Below are 20,793 nucleotides of genomic sequence, written 5' to 3' on the forward strand. Positions count from 1 at the left end.
AAACTAGGTCCTGTACTGTTAAAAATGTGGGTTTTGTTCAGTTATCACGACAAGAAAAGACATTATCTCTATTTACTGACATTTTATGGAGCAAACGATTAATCCTGGAAATAATCTCCACATTTCTGAAAATGAAAGTAAATCGTTACCTGCAGCCGTAGCTGGATTATGTAGACTTTCAACATTTGTTTTATCATCATCTTTTATGTATAATTCACTCAACTCGCATCATTGTCCGACTGGACAATGATTCAGTCCAGTTTGTCTTGTTCTTATGCCACCAGGAATCAAAAGATATTTATTCAGGAGGTTTTATTTAGATGTCATTTGAAAAACAACAACACTCTGGATTCTCCCAGGTAAACATGACAATATATACAATTCTATAAAAAAAAAACATCTCTTTGAACTATGACGACAGGATAAAATGTTTTCTTACAGCAGTCACTGGTTTCTAAGTGACCCAGTTTTAAAACAATTACAAGGCTGAGCTATAGATGAATCACCTCAATGCTCTGGATAAATGGATCAATCCATTTGTAGTATTGATCTCCAGATGTGACAGAAGTACGGCTGTGGATTAAGTTTGAAATTACTCTTCGTTTGGCAGAGTTCGTTCCTATTCTCCACAAATGACCTGCTCAGACTAATGATCGCCGCGTTTCTTCTGCATGGCTAACATCAGTTCTGACATTAAGTTCCCTTCTCCTCCTCCTCCTCCTCCTCCTAGCGACGGTGTAGTCCTCTTTGGCGGAGGAGGAGGCATCTTCTTCGCCAATCCAGAAGGCAGCGCTGCTGCTCTCAGGGCGGGGGTAGGAGCAGAGGGTGGAGGAGGTGGTGGAGGTGGAGGTGGAGGAGGAGACCCAGCCCCTGTGAACACGGGCTGAGGTGGAGGAGGTGGTAAAAAGCCTGGGTCGGGTGGTGGAGGAGGCAGAGACTGGTCCATGCCCCTGAAACAAGGAGATGGGGATGGGAGGGATTTCGCTGACAGAGGAGGAGGAGGTGGCATTGAACGAAAGGATGGAGATGGGGATGGGAGGGATTTCGCTGACAGAGGAGGAGGAGGTGGCATTGAACGAAAGGATGGAGGAGGGGATGGGAGGGATTTCACTGGCAGAGGAGGAGGTGGGAGGAAGTCTGGTGGTGCCTCAGAGGAGTCATGGAAAGGCGGAGGCTGGGGTGGAGGAGGGAGGTCCATTGCAGGTGGAGGTGGAGGGAAGTTGGTTGGCAGGTTTCGCTGGGGGAGGCTGGGTCTCGAGGAACTCTTGGCAGCTAAAGGAGGTGGTGGAGGAGGGAATGATGAGTCCGGAGGTGGGGGAGGGAGAAACCCACCTGATGGAGGAGGAGGAGGAGGAGGAGGAGGAGGAGGTGGGATGCTTCCAAAGTTCTGAGGAGACAGAAAATAGACCAGTAACACTTTGTGTACAGGAGACGGACAAATGTAAGATTATTTTTCAATTAAACGTTTATAGGTTAAATTGACAAGGTCACAGAAAATCAGCAAATACATTTGCAAAGCTGATACCAGAAAATATTATATCACATTAGAATATATATAAATAATATGAAAAATGACTGAAACAATAAAATTAGCCAAACAAAAACACCAAAATCTAGAGCTTTCTTTTTTGCCACATCCTTCCACCGAGTTTCAGGGAAATCCGTTAAGTCGTTTGTACGTGATCCTGCTGACTAACTAACAAACATACAGGAGGTATGTAGGTAAGGAGGAGTAGTTCACCTCAGATGCAGGTCCTGGCTGGGGTTTGGGAGCATGACCGTTTGCGTGACTCTGTGACTTGGCTGGAAGGAGAGAAATCACACGAGTGAACGTACTGCACAAGGAAAACGTTTGTTCTACCGACACATCTGGGTCGTGTCATGTCACTGAAACACAGCAGAGAGAGAGCTCGTTCTACCTTTGATGGTGGGCGAGGGCGTGGAGGGATTGGAGCTGGACGGGGTGCTGCGGTTCATCCACGCAGAGTTGACGACTGCCTTCTTCTCGGCTGCTTTATAGTTTTCATACAGAGACTTGCCGTACTGGAAGTGTGGGGAACACAGCACAGATCGTGACCTCGTGTCTTCTGCTCGAGTTTGTTTCTTGTTATTAAAAAGCAGGGTTGTTCAAATTTACCTTTGCGATCCGTATTCCGGTCACCCACAGGTTCATGCTCCAGGCGTCGTCACAGCACAGATACTTGATGTACTGAGAGTCCTTCTGGATCTGAGGATGCTACACAGACAAAGAACCATGTTTGTTTTACCATTTTAAAAACAGCAGCATTTTGATATGTATGTGTCTGACTGCAGCTATTTGCTGCCGTTTGTCAGCCTGATGATAGTAAACTGAATATATTTGGGTTTTTTCACTGTTATCAGGACAAGAAAAGCAATTTAAAGATGTCCCCGTGGCCTGTGGGGATATGTGACAGTCTGTCAGGCGGTGCATTATCTCTGTTTACTGACACTTTATGGACGAAACGATTAATCCTGAAAATGATTACTACTTGCAGCCACAGCAGGGTTAAGTCTAGGATACATTACGTGTATTTAATTTACTAGTTTTATTAAGAATTACAGAGTAAGGATTACTTTTACCTGTTTTAAAACAAAATTTAATTATATGTTTTTGTTTACATGTTTTCCACAGACCCCTGCAGAAGTATTAAATAATAAAAAAAAGCCATTTTACTTTAAAATAATACATTTACATCCCTTTTATCATCAAAGCATAAAAACCAAACCCCTGTATTTTAGTGTAGATCACATTAAATGTCCATTTAACAGTTTTTTGGGCAACAACAGATGAAAATATACCAACAGTAGCGTCTGGGGGGACAAAAAGTATCACGGCACCATTATACAGTGTTAAAACTGCAATGTGTTGTATTGTGTTCAATTAGATTAGAGGGACACAAAATCTATTGACTCTGCCTGAAGCCTTAAACCAACTCGGGAATAAAAGGATCTAGTGTTTTTTAATTATTCTATTATTCCTCGACGGGTTTAAGGATATCACAAGGTGCCACAAGGGGGCAGAGTGGGTCTAGAATCAGATTGCTAAAAAGATTTCATATTTTAATTTCCTGTTATTTGCAATAATCCAGTCGGTATTAGTGAAGACAAACAGAGAGGGAGAGGCAGAGAACTACATTTCAGACAGTCATATCTTCATGTGCACTTTTATCTTGTTTGCATAAGGAGCAGTGAGGTTTGAGTTTTCTGCTCACGTCGTCCTTTGTTGGTTTTATCCAAGAAAACCAGTCGTAGTGATTACAAAAGTATTTCTTGTACATTGTGGACTTTAAAAAAAGGGGCTGAGAGTCGATTGTTTTCTCCTGAAGAGAAAGTTGAATTTCCACATATCGTCATGATATCAGTTGGAGATAATGAGGATGGTTTCCAGGATCACCTCCAACAACGCATCTCAGAATAACTGTTAAATGATGAAGCTAAATTGTCCCTTGAGTTGCAGCGGGTTTCGGCCGCTCGTGAACGCCCTCATTTAACAGCAGCTATCATCGTATCATATTGTTACAATCTGCAGTTTGTTCTGTACGAGGCCTGAAGTGTGAGGACGAGATGTGAGACCTCGTCTTCCAACATGTCCACCCTGACAGTCCATTTTCCCCTTTGCCCTTGGACAAACCGCACCTTGAGGGCCGTGTCTCTCACCGCTGGGTAATTCACTTTCTTTGCCTCTCTAAGCTCTTTTCGCTTTGATCCTCACCATCTAGTCTAACGGTATCTGCTGATTCTGGTGTTTCACAGATGAGATAGGGGGAAAGGAAAGAGCGCAGACTTTCACATCCCTTTAAAACTGACCCACCAAACCGTCTAATTCTTTCCTTTATTTCCACATCAGCACTTCTCACTCTTAAATGAGCACTGTACGTCCCGTCGATGTTAATATTCTCCGTTTTGAAGTACTTTTAATTAAAACGCAAAGTGGTTTTTACAGTCATTTCTTTCACATAAAATCTCATCTAGTTCACCTTTTCTTTACTGAACTGGCTGAAGCTCCTTTCACTTCTCCAAACTAAACTATTTATTGCTTTTCACATTTCCAGTAAAGCAAGCATCAACATCTTATACAGGGTAAAATAGCCCTGGTGTGTGTGGTGTGGATTGATTGATTGATGAAGGATATTTGAAGCTTACCTTCAGAACAAAGCAGAAGTCAGTGGGGGCCTTGTATTTGTTCTTAAAGTCTTTGCCGTAGTAGACGTTTACGTTGTCGAACTGTTGAAAGCAAACGAGGTCACGGGACGACTGAAAAAGAAACAAACAGAGGATGAAATTACGTCTGTGATCTGCGGCATCTTTGGGTTTTTGTGTCGACCGAATTGAATCTGCACCACAGATGCAGTAGTGATACACTGTGCGAAGGTGTGTACGGGAGTAGTTGCTGCTGAGACATGTGAGATATACAGTGAGTGAATGTACGATCCAGCAGGGAGTACAAGATGTAGTGATATTCAGCCGTGCATGAAGCGGGGTTTGATAAAGCAGAAATACAACACACTACATCTTGGTAGTCCCGGAGAGGAAAGAAGAAACTGCTCTTACATTTCATAAGAATCTCATTGGAAATTGCAAAAAAAATATCCATATGAGCAGGATTTTATCTCCAGCTTGAATGAATGTGTCCCAGATCAGCGACCCGGCTCTGTGCATGTGGTGTTTGCTCCTTTGACCCCTGACCTTGGTCTTCCCTTTGGGCACATAATAAATCCCAGAGGCCCTCAGCTGGAAGAGCCGCGGCTTCCAGGACTTCTTTCCATCTTCTCTGAGGTGCAGCACCCCCTCCAGGTCGGGCACGATGATGGACGACCCGCAGAAGTTCTCCTGCGGACGTGAAGAGGGGATGAAAGAGGAGGAGAAGATGAGCGCCCCCTGGGGAAACTTTATACCCCTGTGAGTTTGTGTGCTTGTTTATTTACCTCTATTAATATCTCCTTGTCTTTGTCCTTTATTTCTTTGAGAGCTTTCTTGTCCTTTTTCCAAAGATAAAAGTTCTGCAGGAATAAAACATGAAGTGCATTAATGAGTACGAGTGACGGCTATTAGCAGTTGTTAGCATGTTAGCATCAGAAACTGGAGCAGATATTTTTTGAGAGAAACTTTTCAACTATTTACTACAAACGTTGTTGCACACGTTCAAATCCTCCTGATGATTAACAGTTTTACCGTCAGCCTCAGCTTCACAGTGTTTAGTGCTAAGTAGCAAATGTTAGCATTCAAACACTAACTAAGATGGCGTCCATGGTGTAAACATTACACCTGCTTAATATCAGGGTGTTTTGCATTGACATTTTGAAACTGTTATGGTGAGGTCACTCACAGAGCTAAATGCTAAACTACAGTAGCATGTTCACTTGAGCATTTAGCTAAAAGAGATAAACATAATTGCAGTAGCACGCTTGCTAGCTCAAGATGCTAAATACCAAATTAATGTGGCATGTTCACTTTGGCATTTAGCTCAAGATGCCAAAATGTAATTACATTAACATGTTCACATTAGCATTTAGCTTAAACTGCAGCTGTGCCTAAGTGCAGACTCTTGGTTTTGCTCATTAAAATGTCCGTATTCCCTCAAACATGCAAGAAATGCAATATTTTTGTGAATCACTGTTTGGCCCCAGGATCGAGCCCTTTTTGTCTAACATGTAAAATCACTGACCACCACTGACACAATTCAACAACACAAACCATTCGATTTATAAACATTAACAGACAAATTAAAACAATGATAAACTCTCCGGCTGTGACACAGTTAAACCAGGGTCTCCACACTGGAAGAAGCCTCGTTCTGATCCTGAGACAGCAGCTTTTAAAAGCACCTCAGTTCCCTGGTCAGGTGAACCTCATGATGACTGATTGGTTGAATGAGGGAGGAGCGAGGGGTGAGAGGAGATAAAGACAGGGACAGAGACAGGGACACATACAGGGACAGAGACAGGGACACATAGAGCCGTAAAACAAGCACCTCAGAAGTTGTTGTAGCTGGTGAGAAAAGCACATATTTGAAACTCAGTGCTTTCAAATACCTCCCAAACTCCGACTCTCTGTCCCTGTGTTACTGTGCTCATTTGACTTCATATCAGTTTGGGTCTAAATCTTTCCATCGCCTCAGGGGGAACATTCTGGCAGCTCCTGTCCAAAGTTGCAGCTTTAAATTGATAGGGACATTCTGTATAAAACAGATCTGTCTCCTGTTGGAGGACGTGGAAGACATGACGGAGTGTTTTATAAAATGAGAATGTCTCACCAGGTTTCCGAACCGGTTATTTGTCTCTGCCAACAGACAGAGTCCATTACATACCCTGGGATTATAAATGGATCCGTTACATCAACAAACATGACGGGATCTCTCCGTCTTTTCCCAGAATCTGTTTCGTCTGATATATTACAGCGAGGACGTGAATGGAAGAGGTCATCCTGCGCGGAGCAAACACATCTCGTAATTGACAACAATTCAGCAGACGGCGCTGAGCTGAATCAACGTGGAGAGAGATCTGCACGAATCAAGGCCAAGAATAATGAACTGGCCAGGGCTGGAGTTTAGAGATATGACTCGCACGTCACCTCCGATCACTCGGTATGCAAGCTACAATATGTAATGACCTCAAAGTGTTGATGATGCACAATAAGGGGACGAACCTGTGGGTTTTTGAAAACCTCGTGTTTTTCCCCACGCTCTTTAAAGAGGACTTTGTTCTCGGTGTCCCTCGTCCACGCTAAGAGCGGCTCCACCAGGTTCTCATGGTCTTCAAATGTCCGTTCTGCAAACAGAAATCAAACCAAACGTCAGTAAAGTCATAATAAAAGTAATCATATCATTGCCCTGAAGCCATATTGTATAAAAAGTATATATGACAATATTGCATATTTTAAATTACTCTAATTGCACAAGTATTAGTTGACAGAAAGAAATTACCCAATAGAAATGTTTGCAGTGTTTCCCTGTTGGGAGTAGTCGTGTATATATTACTATTTTTATCTTCTTATAAGATTTATCTTTAGGTGTTTACGTCGTTTGTTATGAATGTAGTCTAAGTTTTGTGTTAAATTTCTATCTGCAAAGTGATATTCAGTTTCCCAACACTGTCAACAAGTCACATCATCACTACAGGACATAAAAGGTCTTTGGTCGATGCCAAAAACTGTCCAAGACCAACGGATTTTGTCTTTGGAAGCAGGTTGTGCCCGATAGGAAAATAAAACCATTTGGTTGCGGTTAGGGAACTGCAGCCATTCTACTGTTCTGCTTTTTGCTCCTGAGAAATGACAAGTCCTTATTCGCATGACCATGAATGATCACTTGTTTGAATGATGACAACAAAGGTTATTTCAGACACCTTAAAAACAAAAGACCAATGGTGTCATTGTCATTCCGAGGACCTTACAGTGGAAATACACAAATTAAGTACATCTAAATTTTGCTTTGCATACGTTCTCTACATTAAATGAATGCGTGTATTTGCTTAACTAAAAATAATTTCTCAGCACAGTCAAACACTGCAAAATTCAAAAACCCCCAGTTTGTCTCGGAATGAGTCAACATTGTTGAAACCAGAATCGACGACTCTCTAATCGCACTTTAAATTCTCCGTGTGTCCCCTCTGTTTTAGCTTTGCACTGTAAAACACGCCAGAACAAATGCCTCAACGTGTGGACTGTAGTTCACTCTGCCACAAAATCTTTAACTCAGCTGAGCCTGGTTCCAAGTCACAGCTGCGTAATTGTCCATCTCAAATGGGCCGAATCAAGGGATCGATAAAATACAACCCTCCCCATTCACTGGAGGAACTTTAAATGGCACTAAAGCTCGACAACACATTAAAAGCACTTTCCTCCTCACTATCTCCTCCTCCTCTTCCTCCTCCTCTGCCCACCCACACACCCGGTGCCATAGATCTTAATCGTGTACTGGCCATTTGACTGTAGTTTAGCCACGCTCCCCAATTACAGGTTTGCAGCCGAGGCAGAGCTAGGCATTAAATAGATTGCTGCCAGTGTTCCAGTCTATAGTTTGACTATTGCAATCCTGAAATGGATGGTGTGACTTTTCTGCTGGAGTGAGTTATTAGGGGTAAAACTTCCTTTGAAGTGCATTAACCACATCGTGTGTCGCGGTGGTGGAGTGGATGACGAGCACGTGGCCGAGTAGAGACTTGTTTGAAGATGGCGATGCTGTTGAGGGCTGTGGGTGTTTACTACGCTCCGAGACGCCTGGCCTTTTTTATTGATTAAAACGATTAAACTTGAGATGGTATAGTGCCCAGACCACTCGCGGGGGGGGTCACACATGTTGAACGATGAATGGAACAGTTTCCAATGTGAAGCTGTCCAGTTAGTCAGAGATGACACAAGACCCGGACCGTGATGCCCATGAGTCAAGTTACGCACACGGAAGTATTTAAAGTTATATCTGTGTCTCAGACAGATATAATTCGGTTAAAAATAAACTGTTGACTCAAGGGAAACACACATTTCCTCAATTGTTTTTGCACAGGCAGCATTGAGGTCTACCCAGAACATTGGTTGGACTCGTACAGTATTTTATTGTTCATTCACACGCTCGTTGGAAGGTCTCATTTCCCAAATTGTAAAGTCGGTGTTCAGACTTCGGTGTGTTCCTACGCCTTGATGTCACAATGTGGAAAAAAACCTGGACACTGTAAACAAAAGGTTTTTGTTTGTGTGATTTAAATACTTCCACCAATACTTCTAATATTTGCATAGGAGCAATCCATTTCCTTTGTGATGCTACAATTTCAAAAAAGGCCTCTGTAAATGTTTTCTGTGACAAGATATTTAAGCAAACACATATTCTATACATTTTTTATTGTCTATAAATGCCACAAAATAACCAAAACCGTCAATGTATTGATCCGCTACTGAAAAACTGAAACTTATATCACATAACTGCACATAACTTTAAAGGTATTTCTACTTTCTTTTGAGTTTTGGGAGATCTTCACTCCACAGACAGATTAGTGAAGTTTTGCTAAATGAATCAACACATTCCTTGGTTTTTGTCTTGCGACAGATTTAGTTTAAATGAGGGAAAAAGCACAGTATTTCTTGGCTTATCCTCTAATTTAGTGCGTCACAGTTTAACTAGCCGCATATAAAATGACTTGAATATAATTTCTAAGCAAAACAACATTGGCTTAGGTTCTGTTGCTCGCAGAGGTTAATGATTTTACCACCAGTGTTTCATTAAAACCCTTTCACCATGGAGCACAATGACTCCTTGTCCGTGACATATAAGACTGTTTCTTTAAAAAAAGAAGTGAATTCAGCTCAGTAACAATCTGATGAAGTTGTTAGAAAACAGAGAAAACAGATGGTAATGAACGGCTGCAGGATCTGAGTCCGGCAGCTGAAGTAAATATAGCACAGAGCGCTCAGACGGAGGATTGAGATCATGAGGCTCCTATTTCCACATGACAGGGAGGAAGACTGACAGTGTCCGACGCAACAAATTAAACCCACCTGTCTGCACTGTACGCATGTGTGTGAGCGAGGGAGGGAGAGAGAGACTGCAGGAAAGAGAGGAGGAGGAGGGAGGGAGAGAGAGAGGGAGAGGGAGAGAGAGATGAATGGGAGTAAGATCAGTGTTTCATTGTGAGCTCGCTGCAGTGTGGCCGTCATGCCAATAAAAACACAGTCCATCATCTGGACTAGGATGAAAAATCCCAGCCTGTACATTCAGTCTGTGTGTGTGTGTGTGTCTGTGTGTGTCTGTGTGTGTCTGTGTGTTTAGCTGACAGTTTAGATAAAAACACACCGAGGGCTTATGTTGTTAAAGCTGTAATCTACCGCTGCTGTGTTTTTCTTGTTTTGTTGATATATTTGCTGCTCAGTTCGAGCTCATTGCCGCGGCGCTCCTGCACTACATTACCCAGAAATCACTTCCCATCAAAGCAGTGTCCCCAGTCGTAAGACATCTCTCTGCCAGTAAAAATAACGTCTGTAGCTCTGAGCAGATTTATTCCAAACTAGTCGTGGGATTGCATCACGCTCGGTTCCTCTTTCTATCTTCACCTGACAATATTTAACCACAGAATGACTCTGGTGCTACATCAGCCGGTGGCAGCACGTAGATTTATCATTGGTCATAAAGCCTCCTCGTGCTATTGTTGCCTCCCAGGTTAAAAAACCCAGTCGTACCACGGCACACAATCACTATACATCTACTGCAGGAACTCACCGAGCTGCAGTTCGGGGTTTGTCTCGCACAAGCTCCAGTCCACGTTACAGTCGCAGTGAGTCTTCTCAAACATGTTGTCCAGAACCTCCCTGACGTTCTGCCGCTCATCCACCATCAGGGTCTTGGCGCTGCCGTCGTTCATCAGCACCTTCACGACCAACTGTCCGGAAAACAATTGAATTACGTTTTTAAACGATGCATTACTTTGCTGTATTTTCTCCAACTAACAAAACAATACCACAAATGTTCATATTGAAACAGGTGAAATCGCTAATTTAATTGTTATTTATTCACAGATATCAATCAATATAACAATCATGTATTTTCTTACTAATCCTAAATTGCCCTTTCTTTAGGTTCCTACCTGCCCTTGTTTATGGGGGACAACTGTGAATGTAACGGATGGGGTTGAACATGTGCTGTTGATTATTAGGTGAGTGTCAGAGCTGTCCTCCTGTGTCGGTGATAATTAAATAAGAAAGTATAACCGGTAAGAAATAAGAGTTCCAGTTACAACAAGAGGTTTTGTGTGTCTGTGTGAGCGATTGCAGTTAAAGGTTTTGTGGGCAGCAGCAGCAGCAGGTCTCTCTAAGCAGTGACGCATCCAATCCACACACATGCAACTTGTTTATTTTCCATTTAAATTACAGGATACAAACGCTAAATAGCTGTTTCTGCCTGTTAATGTTAGTTCTGCTAGAGGAGGCCGTGCACTGCCACTTCTGTCTCAGTGGCATTTTTTCGTCCTCCCAAGCTGAAACGAATTTAGCTCTGGAGCAGACCAGCGCTTTCCTCCCGGGCTCATATGGCTTCACACTTCCTCTCATCTGGAGACAAATCCAGCTTTGGAAGGCTTAGCAGTTTCACAGAACCAAGGTCAGCCAGTCGCTCGCGTTGTGCCAAAAAAATGTGGGTTTCAGAGATGTTATCGCAGGAGGGTTTAGAGCGTTAGCCCACATGTTCCTCCGTCTGGACCTCACCTTCAACACAATATGGTTTCGGCGTTTGGTTGAATGAGATGTCACTGGACGGGCAAATTATTCTTCCTCTTACTGTACTTCCTCATGCAAGGCAACCAGTGGTTTCTATGAAACCCGAGAATCACATTCTGCCCAAACCACAGAGAGTGCACCTTGCTCTTCTGTGTCCAACAGCTGGGACAGATGTTCCTGTGAAAGTTACCGTTTTTTCGCTGTTTCAGTTTAGATTTTAGATCATTAATATCTTACCAAGAAAACCACTTTGTTCCACCTGCACCACGAGAGGAAGTATAAAACATGACACATTATCCATCATAACACCCATGATGGCCTGCAGTCTGAGGCTTGTTGGGTTTTGTGTTGAACTACAGACCCTGAGGTGAAGCGCTGCATTTAAAACATGTCTGCACCTTTTTGAGTGCTGCTTTACAAATGTGAGTGACCACATATCACCCACAGAGGAAACTGTGCTGCTCAGCGCAACATTGGCTCCTTGAGCGAAGCCGTCCCTTACTGATCGATGGCTGTTTCGAAGGCACAAAGAGCCGAGCTGTGTTTGAACATTACGTCTTTTACAGTGAAGTCCTTGTAGCCGTAACTCAAAATGTCATAAGTATGGTTTATGGCAGCGGACGCGAGGTCAGAAGTGCACTTCAGAGTTTGGTCGTCTTACCTTTTTCACTTTGGCCTCCTTGAGCTTCTCCAGAGCGAGTTTGATTTTGTCTGCTTTCATCTGCGCCTCGATTTCCTCCTGAATAAGACAAACAACGACATGTTAATGAGACAGATGAGTTACAGTGAAGAACAGATTGTCTTTTGCCATTTCTTCTGCTTGCTTATACCTTTACATCTATTGCACAGAGGTATCAATCCTCTCATCTAGCTCTCAGTAGTTTGAGGTACTGCTTTGAATTCATGAAAAGTGCGTCAGATAAACGAGGAGCAGAATCCGGTGTCTCCGTTTCTATGGCTGTAGATTCTCAGTGCTGCTCAGGAGATGCTTCCCATTCTCATTATCTTCATTCAAGAATTTAATTTGTAAATTTACAATGACTGGATTAGCAGGGATACAAAAAAAATTTCAGAGTCAGGTGTGATTAAAATCCTGCCCACAGCGGCAGTTTTAATGAAGTTCTACTCCTCGACCCAACAACTTTCATTCACTGCCTCAGCACAGCTGCTGCTTCTACCTCAGGAGGATGAGGTAACAAATCTCTGCTAAAGCAATAAGCTCCTGTCTGGTTCCACCCCCCTGAACACGGCCACATCTTACCTCCCCTATTCCAACCTGAGGTATTGATCCTGTTTCCCTTTCCTGCCTCATGGCTGCACGTGTTTGATCTGTTCCAGACTGTTTCACCTCAGATGCTAACTGTAACAGATGCCTCAGCCCAGGAACAACTTTGTCATGAGCTCACCGCCCAACTGCTATAAGAGCAATACCACTCTTAGGCAGTTGCACCAAGATGAAAAGGACCAGAAATATATATGCTGGGAACTGGTGTCGTTTTTTAATACTGTCTTGTCACGAATGCCTTGGAAAGCACTTTGTCATCGGTAAACCAAGACATAATAAAACAGAGACTGACTATTGCCTCTCCCAACCCCCATATAAGCAGTACAGCAATGCACGGAAATGTTCCTTTTACTTTGCTGTCCGTCCTCGAGGCCTTTTTCCTTCAAGCTGTTAAAGTTTTATTAAAATACTTTCTATTATTATGAAAAACCTTCATAAAACTCTCACTTCTTGAATGTTGGACCAGCTACAGGCTGTATGGAGATTAACATCTCTTTGCAGGGATGTAACTGTTACTGTGAAAACACTGTCACACCCACCTTTGTAGGCTTTGCGCCCTGAGGGGGCGGAGGTGGCAAAGGGGAGGTGGCCGAGGTGTTGCTGCTTGTGCTGCTCGCTCGAGATGCTGGTGAAGCTGGTGATGCATGGGGGCTCAGGCCTTTGAGTGATTGTGGCAGATCCGGTGGAGGCGGCGACGGCACCTTCAGACCTTCTATCTCTGCTGCGAGTTTCACTTCGGTCGCATTTAGGTCAGCGACCAAATCAGCCATCAGCGCATCCAAATCAGTATCCTCCAGTTCATGGAGGGACTCTGGTGTTAGGAGCAGAATCAGTGTATTAGGAAATAACTCAAGTGGGTATTTTAGACAACACAAAAATACTTTTACTGTTACAGTAACAGTCATGTCCAACATACAGTAAGTTCCTATTCTGAAATAACTTTGGGTTGTCTTGCAAACACGTTGTCTTTTTCACTTACAACTTCCTTTTTCTTTGTTTTTATGAAGTAATGCAATAACATGGGTTTTCCTTAATTGTGCTTTTGTGTTTGCTAACTGCCATCTTCATGTCTGATGACGTGAAACAAGTTGTGAACGAGTCTCTTTCACATCATTGCCTTCCCTCTCAAAGGACATGAACTCAGCGTAAACAAAAGGATATTAGCATTGTGAAGATGTTGTCATGCTAATTGCTGACATTAGCTTTTGGCTCCAGCTGCTAGCTGGTGGGATATAGGTCCTTATACAGGCATTTGTTATCAAGAACTGCAAAACCTATAAAACTGCTGATTAATGACGTGCCTTCCAAAAAAAACAAAAAAAAACAGGGGAAGAAAACTTTCAAATGACATTTCGTGACTTTGCTTTAAAATTATTACGGCTTATTTTACAGCCCCTGAGCCAGAGGCAGACACAGTGACCTTAATTTTTAAACTTGCTAAAACAGATAATTTGCTTGATAATATTAAACTTGCGATATATCCTTTCCCAATGAGTTGAATGTTATAGCAAACATGGTGCAGAAGTTCAACCCCCTGCTCTTTGTGGTGTTTCTTCACTCATGGCGGACAAAGTGTTTAGTCACCGTTCAAGTCGGCGAAGCCGATAGAGTAGTTGACTTCCTGGTTAGCGTAGGGGAGAGGTTCTGGAGGTCCTGTCTCCTGTTCCAGGCTCTGTGGGGAAACAATGAACAAGACCATGTGTTTATAAGAATATAATATCTGTACAATATGTACAGGACCCCAAGAGGCTCAGGGAGTTAATGCACAACACATTCTGAGTGCACGGAAACATAAACAGTCCCCAAATATTATGCAAAGAAATACAACGTTTACACGTTTTCATGTTCCATCTGTTTTCAGATACGACACCTAACAGGGCTTCTGTGTGTGATATTAACTGCCCCTCATACAAGGGGAAGTGGTTTTAAAAGGACTGGTGGCCTGGAAAACAACATCAAAGTGATCAGCAGAGCTTTTCACTAAGAAGAAACTGTGTAATCTGGAGCTGGCTCATGCGTTTGCCATTTGACCTCCCCTCTAAAAGGAAATGTAATTTATGGTTGTTAGATGACCACAAAGAGTTCCCCCCCGCTGTGTCTGTTGTGCTTGCCAGTCTAGAGTGTCTCGGTGATCGATGGTGGGTTTTAGTGGGGTTGTCATTATTCTTTGAGGGAGAAAAGTCTATTTAAGGTAGTGGAATTAACTCTGGGAAGCCCGGAGAAAATGTGCAGCATTTAAGATGTGGCCTATATAATCCCTTTCAAGCACTAATGGTGTTTTAGTTGTTAAAACAAAGAGCATCTGATGCTCTTAGCAAAAAAGGGGGAAATCGTTGTTGCACTTTGCGGAAGAAATGAAGTAATCCTTTCTTCAAATTGAACAGAATTATTTGAATAACATATTTCTGACAGGAAGTGATACTAAGGAAGTGAATGTATGATCTGTCCAAAATTAAACCTTCCGTTCTATAATATTTACTTTCAGTTAATGAGTTGTATTTTTATATTATTTAATTTTCTAATAAACAACTTACATTACAGTAAGTCATGAGAAATACAAATTACTGAGTGTTAGTTCCTAAAATCATACAGTTGTCATGAGAAGTTGAGATTACCTGAGTGAGGAGGTCCATCTCCCCCAGCAGGTCGCTGAACATGGCGTCGATGTCGTCCATCTGGTTAAAGCAACAACAGAAATGTCACACACAGAAAAGGCTCAGACTCTAAACTCTGTCCAATGCAGCTATGAGAGCACAACGTGTATCAATGGGCTGAATTGATTGGACGTGGTTGTCGTGACAAATGATGGTCGAGGAATGTATGGAATGAAGAGGTGAATCCATTTGCATGTTAAAAGTGCTGCTGACGGCCTGTGGTAGAAACACAGTACTGCTGCTTTACTTTGAAATGTGTGCGGTTGTCGTCCGTGCCCCGAAGCTCCGCTTTCCTGAAACATCTCCCGCCAAGATCCAACTGAGCAAACTTTGAATGCATAACTTGCAGGCTTGTTTTTTTTTTCTGTTTGGCTGGAACTTGTCACATCTTGTTTGTTGAACTGGAGTTTGGAATATTATTTCATTTTCTCACAGCGTCAGGAATAAAAATGTACCGTGTTATCTATAGATCTGTGCCTTTTAGACGATACATTTCTTATTTTGTTGGTAGTTTTCTTCATCAAACCATCGTACTAATTGAACTTTGACATCTTCTAACCTTCCCTTTTCTGAATGCTGCAAGTCACCGGTTATTATGAGCCACACATTCAGTCCTATGATGACAAACAAATTCATTTCAAAAGTTTAAAGCTACAATGCTTAAATTAAACATTTCTGCAAACTAAGATCATAAGAACGATCCCTGAAACACGCTGAAGGTTTAAACCAGACCTATGAGGGTAATATCAGCATCTTCAGGGTTCATTATTTCAGTTCGGTGGCACAACACCCTGAAGGACAACTACAGTAGCCGTGTTTTCCCTGAAAACAACTTCTGCAGATTCGCTCAGGGTTTCCATCTTAGATTATGTGCGTTATCTGTCTCTCATGTATCATTTGAAGCCTCATTTGTCAAAGCAAATGTTATGATGGCCTAGAATATGCAGTCAAAACAGAGTCCCTGTTTTCTTACAGTGGAACATAAGCAGTAGTAGTCAGGAGCAGGACTTCAGGGAAGGTGTGAGCGGGAGTTCAGTCACTCACGGGAAAGATTGGGTGCAACTGTGCAAGCTCCTCATTCATCATCATCCTCCTGTAGGACTGTGATGGTGAGTAAACGCACTTCTCTGGACAGAAAGTACGGAATCAGTGAATTCTGAGCCTGATGACCACTGAACCTTTCTGATCAGTGGCTGTAAGACAACTGCTTGATAAACATTAAAGATCCACCTTGTACTTCTGTGGCTGTTAATGAACTTCACTGGAAAACTTTGGGCTAAAAGTTGACCACTTTGGGTTTTTTGCCGAATGTTAGGATGCTGACACCTATCATCACCTTTTTATACGAGCTACACACGATGAAAAACAAAGATGGAGACAACAAAATATCAGATAAACAACTTTTAAGTCAGTTTATTAGCAAGCTATGAGTTAGCATGGCTAATCTGGAGCTGTAAGAACATGTGGACTTAATTGCTAACAGAAATAACTTAGTTGTCAAGGATGAAAACTTTGGAACTACAGAAGAAAATAGTTTTTTTGTATAGTACCTCTCAACAACGAGGTAAGTCAATGCAGTACAATACAAATGACTTAATTCATATTCTGTAAAAGTGGCAGGTTGGGTTGTAGGGCACTGATTAAACGTCCATGTGTTGATATGCTATATGACATTGAACAGAGTTGTGTTGGAAATATATTTTTTTGTAATGCTTGGATAACTCTTCACACTTCACTGCTGTGGTACATTAGATATGCAAATGTGGTCTTTATCAAAGTGCAACTGGCTGCCTGCGCTCATCACGGTGTGGAATCATGTGTAGTAAACTGTGAGATCCAGCAGCAGAGGAGAGAAAAACGTTTGAGAAGAATTTAATCAAAAGACTCCCGAGGCAAAAGTCTTTTAGTCGCAGTGTGGAGGAGACGAGTGTGACTGATGCTGTTCCAGGCCACAGCTCATACGCTGTTGTGACATGATGTTTCCCATTTGAATGTGAAATGGATCAATATTGTTCCAGCGAACAGATGGCGTCTGCATGTTTGGTTGAGAAACTCGCACTTTCTGACTCTGTAGATCAATTCAGGCAGATTTTGGATAACAGACAACTCTATTACACAACTCTGTCACGCGTAGGAGCTTCTTGGTGTCGAGCCTTAATTTCCATGTGACATATTCATGAGTGGGTCTCCAACTCCTTTAGCTCGTACGCCTCCACCCTTTCACACAACTGGGTTCGCCCTATAGGAGGAAGTGGTGAAGTGTAAACTTCCTGCCAATCGCAATGTTGAAATCATGTAGGAAGTGATGACATGAGCCACCTGCAAACTTAATGTGACTGTTTTACTGGTATTAGTATGTGTTTAAATGTGGTTTAGATATGATAGTCTGCATGAAGGCTGAAGAAAAAGTAATGATCAAGTATAAAGCCTGCATGAGTAATAAAATACATGAACTGAAATTTTTAGAAAACCGCTCTGTTATAAAAACTACGTCATAATTTAAATTCCCTGATTCATTTATGTCCCAAAGCCTTTTTATTTAAAGTGTGTTAACGACCTCTTAACACAGAGAGCTGAAAGGGAAATTGTTATACCAGACCAGTTGTTGGTCAGATCTCGAAAACTGTCTCATCTCATCTCTTCATGGAACTCCCAGCGAGACAGAGAACAAGTGAACTTCTCCAAATGTCCAACCAAGTTCATAAAAACATGAATAAAACACTTCTCTGGCTCAAGATGGTGGCTTTGACAGAGATCTGTTGCAAAATCATTCAGAAGATTCTTATCAGGAATTGTGGAGAACTCTTCTCTGAAGGGACCCCGGCTTTCCTTTTAAACCGGAATTGCTTCTACTAAGAGACCAAACTTTGTGAGACAGGTATTTTTGGCAATAGGTGCAATAACTATGCAACAGGTTTAAAGTCTGTGAACCTATGATTCATATTCAGAAGAGTCTCGCTGCCCTTTTTGCACCATTTTCTCTGCAGAAACTGGCCTTGAAAATATGTGATTTGTCAGCATTTGTAAATATTATTGGAAACACTCAGGCATGAACACTGGCAGCTCTCCAGACTCGCACAATGCACTGTGAAAACACACCACTGCAGGCCATATACTTCTGGTATTTGCTGAAATTAAATACTGGCTATACAGTGTCTGCAAGTGCATTCCTCCAGAAAACAGTTTCCCTCCTCCCTCCTTAATAATCTCAAATACATGTCTCGGCCTTTTTCATGACGCTGCACATGCGTAAATCAAGAAAATGGAAACCAGACAAGAACACAAAGCACAAGAGTGTTTGCCATATTGTATAGAAACTCAGATTGAATATCTATACTCGAGGCTTATTCAGATGTGTTTACAGAACCGGTCGAACGCTACCGTGAAGAAGAGAAGTCAGGGACTCGGCAGCAGGAACAAAACGCTGGAGGGGATAAAAAAAAAACTCAAATCATAACTGGCACTGAACAATACAGAAGATCGTATCTGTGTTTGCCGAAGAGGGTTTGTCTTAGAATCAAACTCGGATGTTAAAAGCACAACACCTGCAGTAATTGAGTAACAGGGATATGTATGTTTTTGTTTTAACGCAAATTCCCTACGAGTAATTTGACAGTGTGTGTTTTAACATATTTCTGTGGGTTTTCTTGTTGACGACGCTTCTAAACAGGATTAAACCCGTCAACTAAGTGGTTTTAACCCCATCCTTGAAGCGGACATGTTCGGTGATGCACCATGTAAGTGATTCGGTCTGTTCCTCTGTGATTAAATCTCCTCTCCGGAGCCAAATGTACAAAATGTTCCAATCATTGGTGACAAACTGACAGCACTGCGAGCTTTAAAAATAAGAGGCCAGGCCTATCGGTTTTCTCGTGGTTATTGAGTCATGGAGCAGTCTGACATTAGAGCTGGGTCCACCCTGTTGTACCGTAGACAGGAACACAGATGAACTAACACCCTGCTTGTCATCTTGAAATACGCCTAATGTCTTTTTTATTTGTGGTACAACAACCTAATTTAGATTCATCTCACCAGAACAAAAAGATCGTAGATGGCGATGACAGTTTTCTGCTGTTTTTTCCTCCTGGTTGACAACTTTTTTTTAAAAAGGAAGCTTTAGAATCACTAAATCTGACAGGATGCCAAACATTAACTGTCATATCTGCGTGTCTGCTATGACTGTAACAGGAAAAACTAATTCTCTGTGTTTGACATCAACTTAAAACAACATCCTACAGGGGAGTCAAAGTGAGGAAGGCAGCTAAGGAGGTTCACCGTTTACTGAAGGTACGGTTTAACGGAGCAGGGACTCACCTTTTCAGATTCTTTTAATCCTTGTTTCACCTTTTAGTTTCAAGATAACAGCTTCATGGGCCGAATATTCTCCTCTGATGAAGCTCTACACCAGTAAAAAGCAGCTACATGCAGGGTGTGTTGATTGCATCTGGCTCTCTGACTGCTCAATGCGGAAGTTCAGGTCCAGACCTGTCACTGCATTCTTGCAAAGAGTCTCCACACTTTCACAACAGTCTTGTCAGGGCAGCGCTGCCCCCCTTTCACAGTGCTGCTTATCTGCATGGCAACTGCTTCAAACACACGAGGAAAATACTCCATCTAGCTACGAGTTTCAATCAAGACTTTTGCGGTGATAGACAACCACTTGAGCAGATGATGGAGTGTGTGGAGGGAAAGAAAAGGCATTGGTGGGATTTGTAGGAACGCTGACTCAGCACAGGAAATGTGACGGAGCTCGGTTAATAATTCACCTCGTAGAAACTGATTTACAGCAGATCTTTAGACAGGAGTGGTCACGTGACAAGTCACAGCACCGACGGATACCAGAGCAGAAATCAAGCAAAAGCACACATCTTCCCAGGCCATTCAAAAAATAGCTTTTAATGTACAATCTTCTGTTTCGCTTGAAATCAGGAAGGAATATCGTAAGACACTGGTGTGGTGCAACAAGGTCATTAATCTTCAGGGGGGGGGGAACCAAGGAAAGTCAAGCTGCCAAGGTATGAATAGCCTCCGGCTCTTATCTGACCATGCAGACACAGATAGCTCTATTTATTTGCATTTCTCCTTGAGTCAACCTGGGAGACCAAGAATCAAGATTTCACATCTTTTTGTAATCTCCCTTCAGCTCGCAGGGCGGAGGCGTGCAGCTCAAACTGAAAATGTGTCAAAATATTAAGGAAACTGAGGGAAAAATCGGCATCACGACGCATTATGATGCTGATTCCCTCATTTTCCGGGAAAACATTAGTCTCTGTCTGCATTATTTCACTATTATTAGCACTTCTGTGTCCTACTTTCCCTCAAGACTCCCCCCAGCTCCGAACGGAAAGGCAGACCACCCTCTCTGTGGTGGAATCCTGTCATCGTACGGCGAGGTTGAGCACCACGGGGGGAAACCAAATAACCTTGAATGCGTCGGAGAGCCTTTCATGACTCGTGATGTATTAAACAAACACTCCGGGTATGGGCATGCGTCCCGACCGCCCTCATTTCCTCCCTCTCTCAGGGGTTGACAAACACATGGACACCAAAAGCATCGGGGGCCAGATAATCTCCCCGACACGAGCACGCCGGTGCCTCGTGGAGAACATTTCTCAAGTGCTGGGTGATGTTTCGCTT

General features: G+C 42.6%; 1 protein-coding gene across 1 annotated transcript; it reads right to left on the reverse strand.

The window, feature by feature from the left end:
• Window positions 1-297: 297 nt before the first annotated feature.
• Window positions 298-19,666, reverse strand: LOC118098541 (amyloid beta (A4) precursor protein-binding, family B, member 1 interacting protein). Its single transcript, XM_035142471.2, has 14 exons — window positions 19,471-19,666; window positions 15,118-15,177; window positions 14,087-14,174; window positions 13,042-13,313; window positions 11,879-11,956; window positions 10,226-10,385; window positions 6,667-6,788; window positions 4,947-5,021; window positions 4,708-4,851; window positions 4,165-4,275; window positions 2,138-2,236; window positions 1,920-2,043; window positions 1,742-1,803; window positions 298-1,387 (listed from the first exon to the last, which is right to left on the reverse strand). The coding sequence occupies exons 2-14, from the start codon at window positions 15,175-15,177 to the stop codon at window positions 647-649; spliced, it is 2,136 nt and encodes a 711-aa protein (XP_034998362.2). The 5' UTR covers window positions 19,471-19,666; the 3' UTR covers window positions 298-646.
• Window positions 19,667-20,793: the final 1,127 nt, after the last annotated feature.

Source organism: Hippoglossus stenolepis, chromosome 19, assembly GCF_022539355.2.
Source record: "Hippoglossus stenolepis isolate QCI-W04-F060 chromosome 19, HSTE1.2, whole genome shotgun sequence".
NCBI classification, from domain to species: domain Eukaryota; kingdom Metazoa; phylum Chordata; class Actinopteri; order Pleuronectiformes; family Pleuronectidae; genus Hippoglossus; species Hippoglossus stenolepis.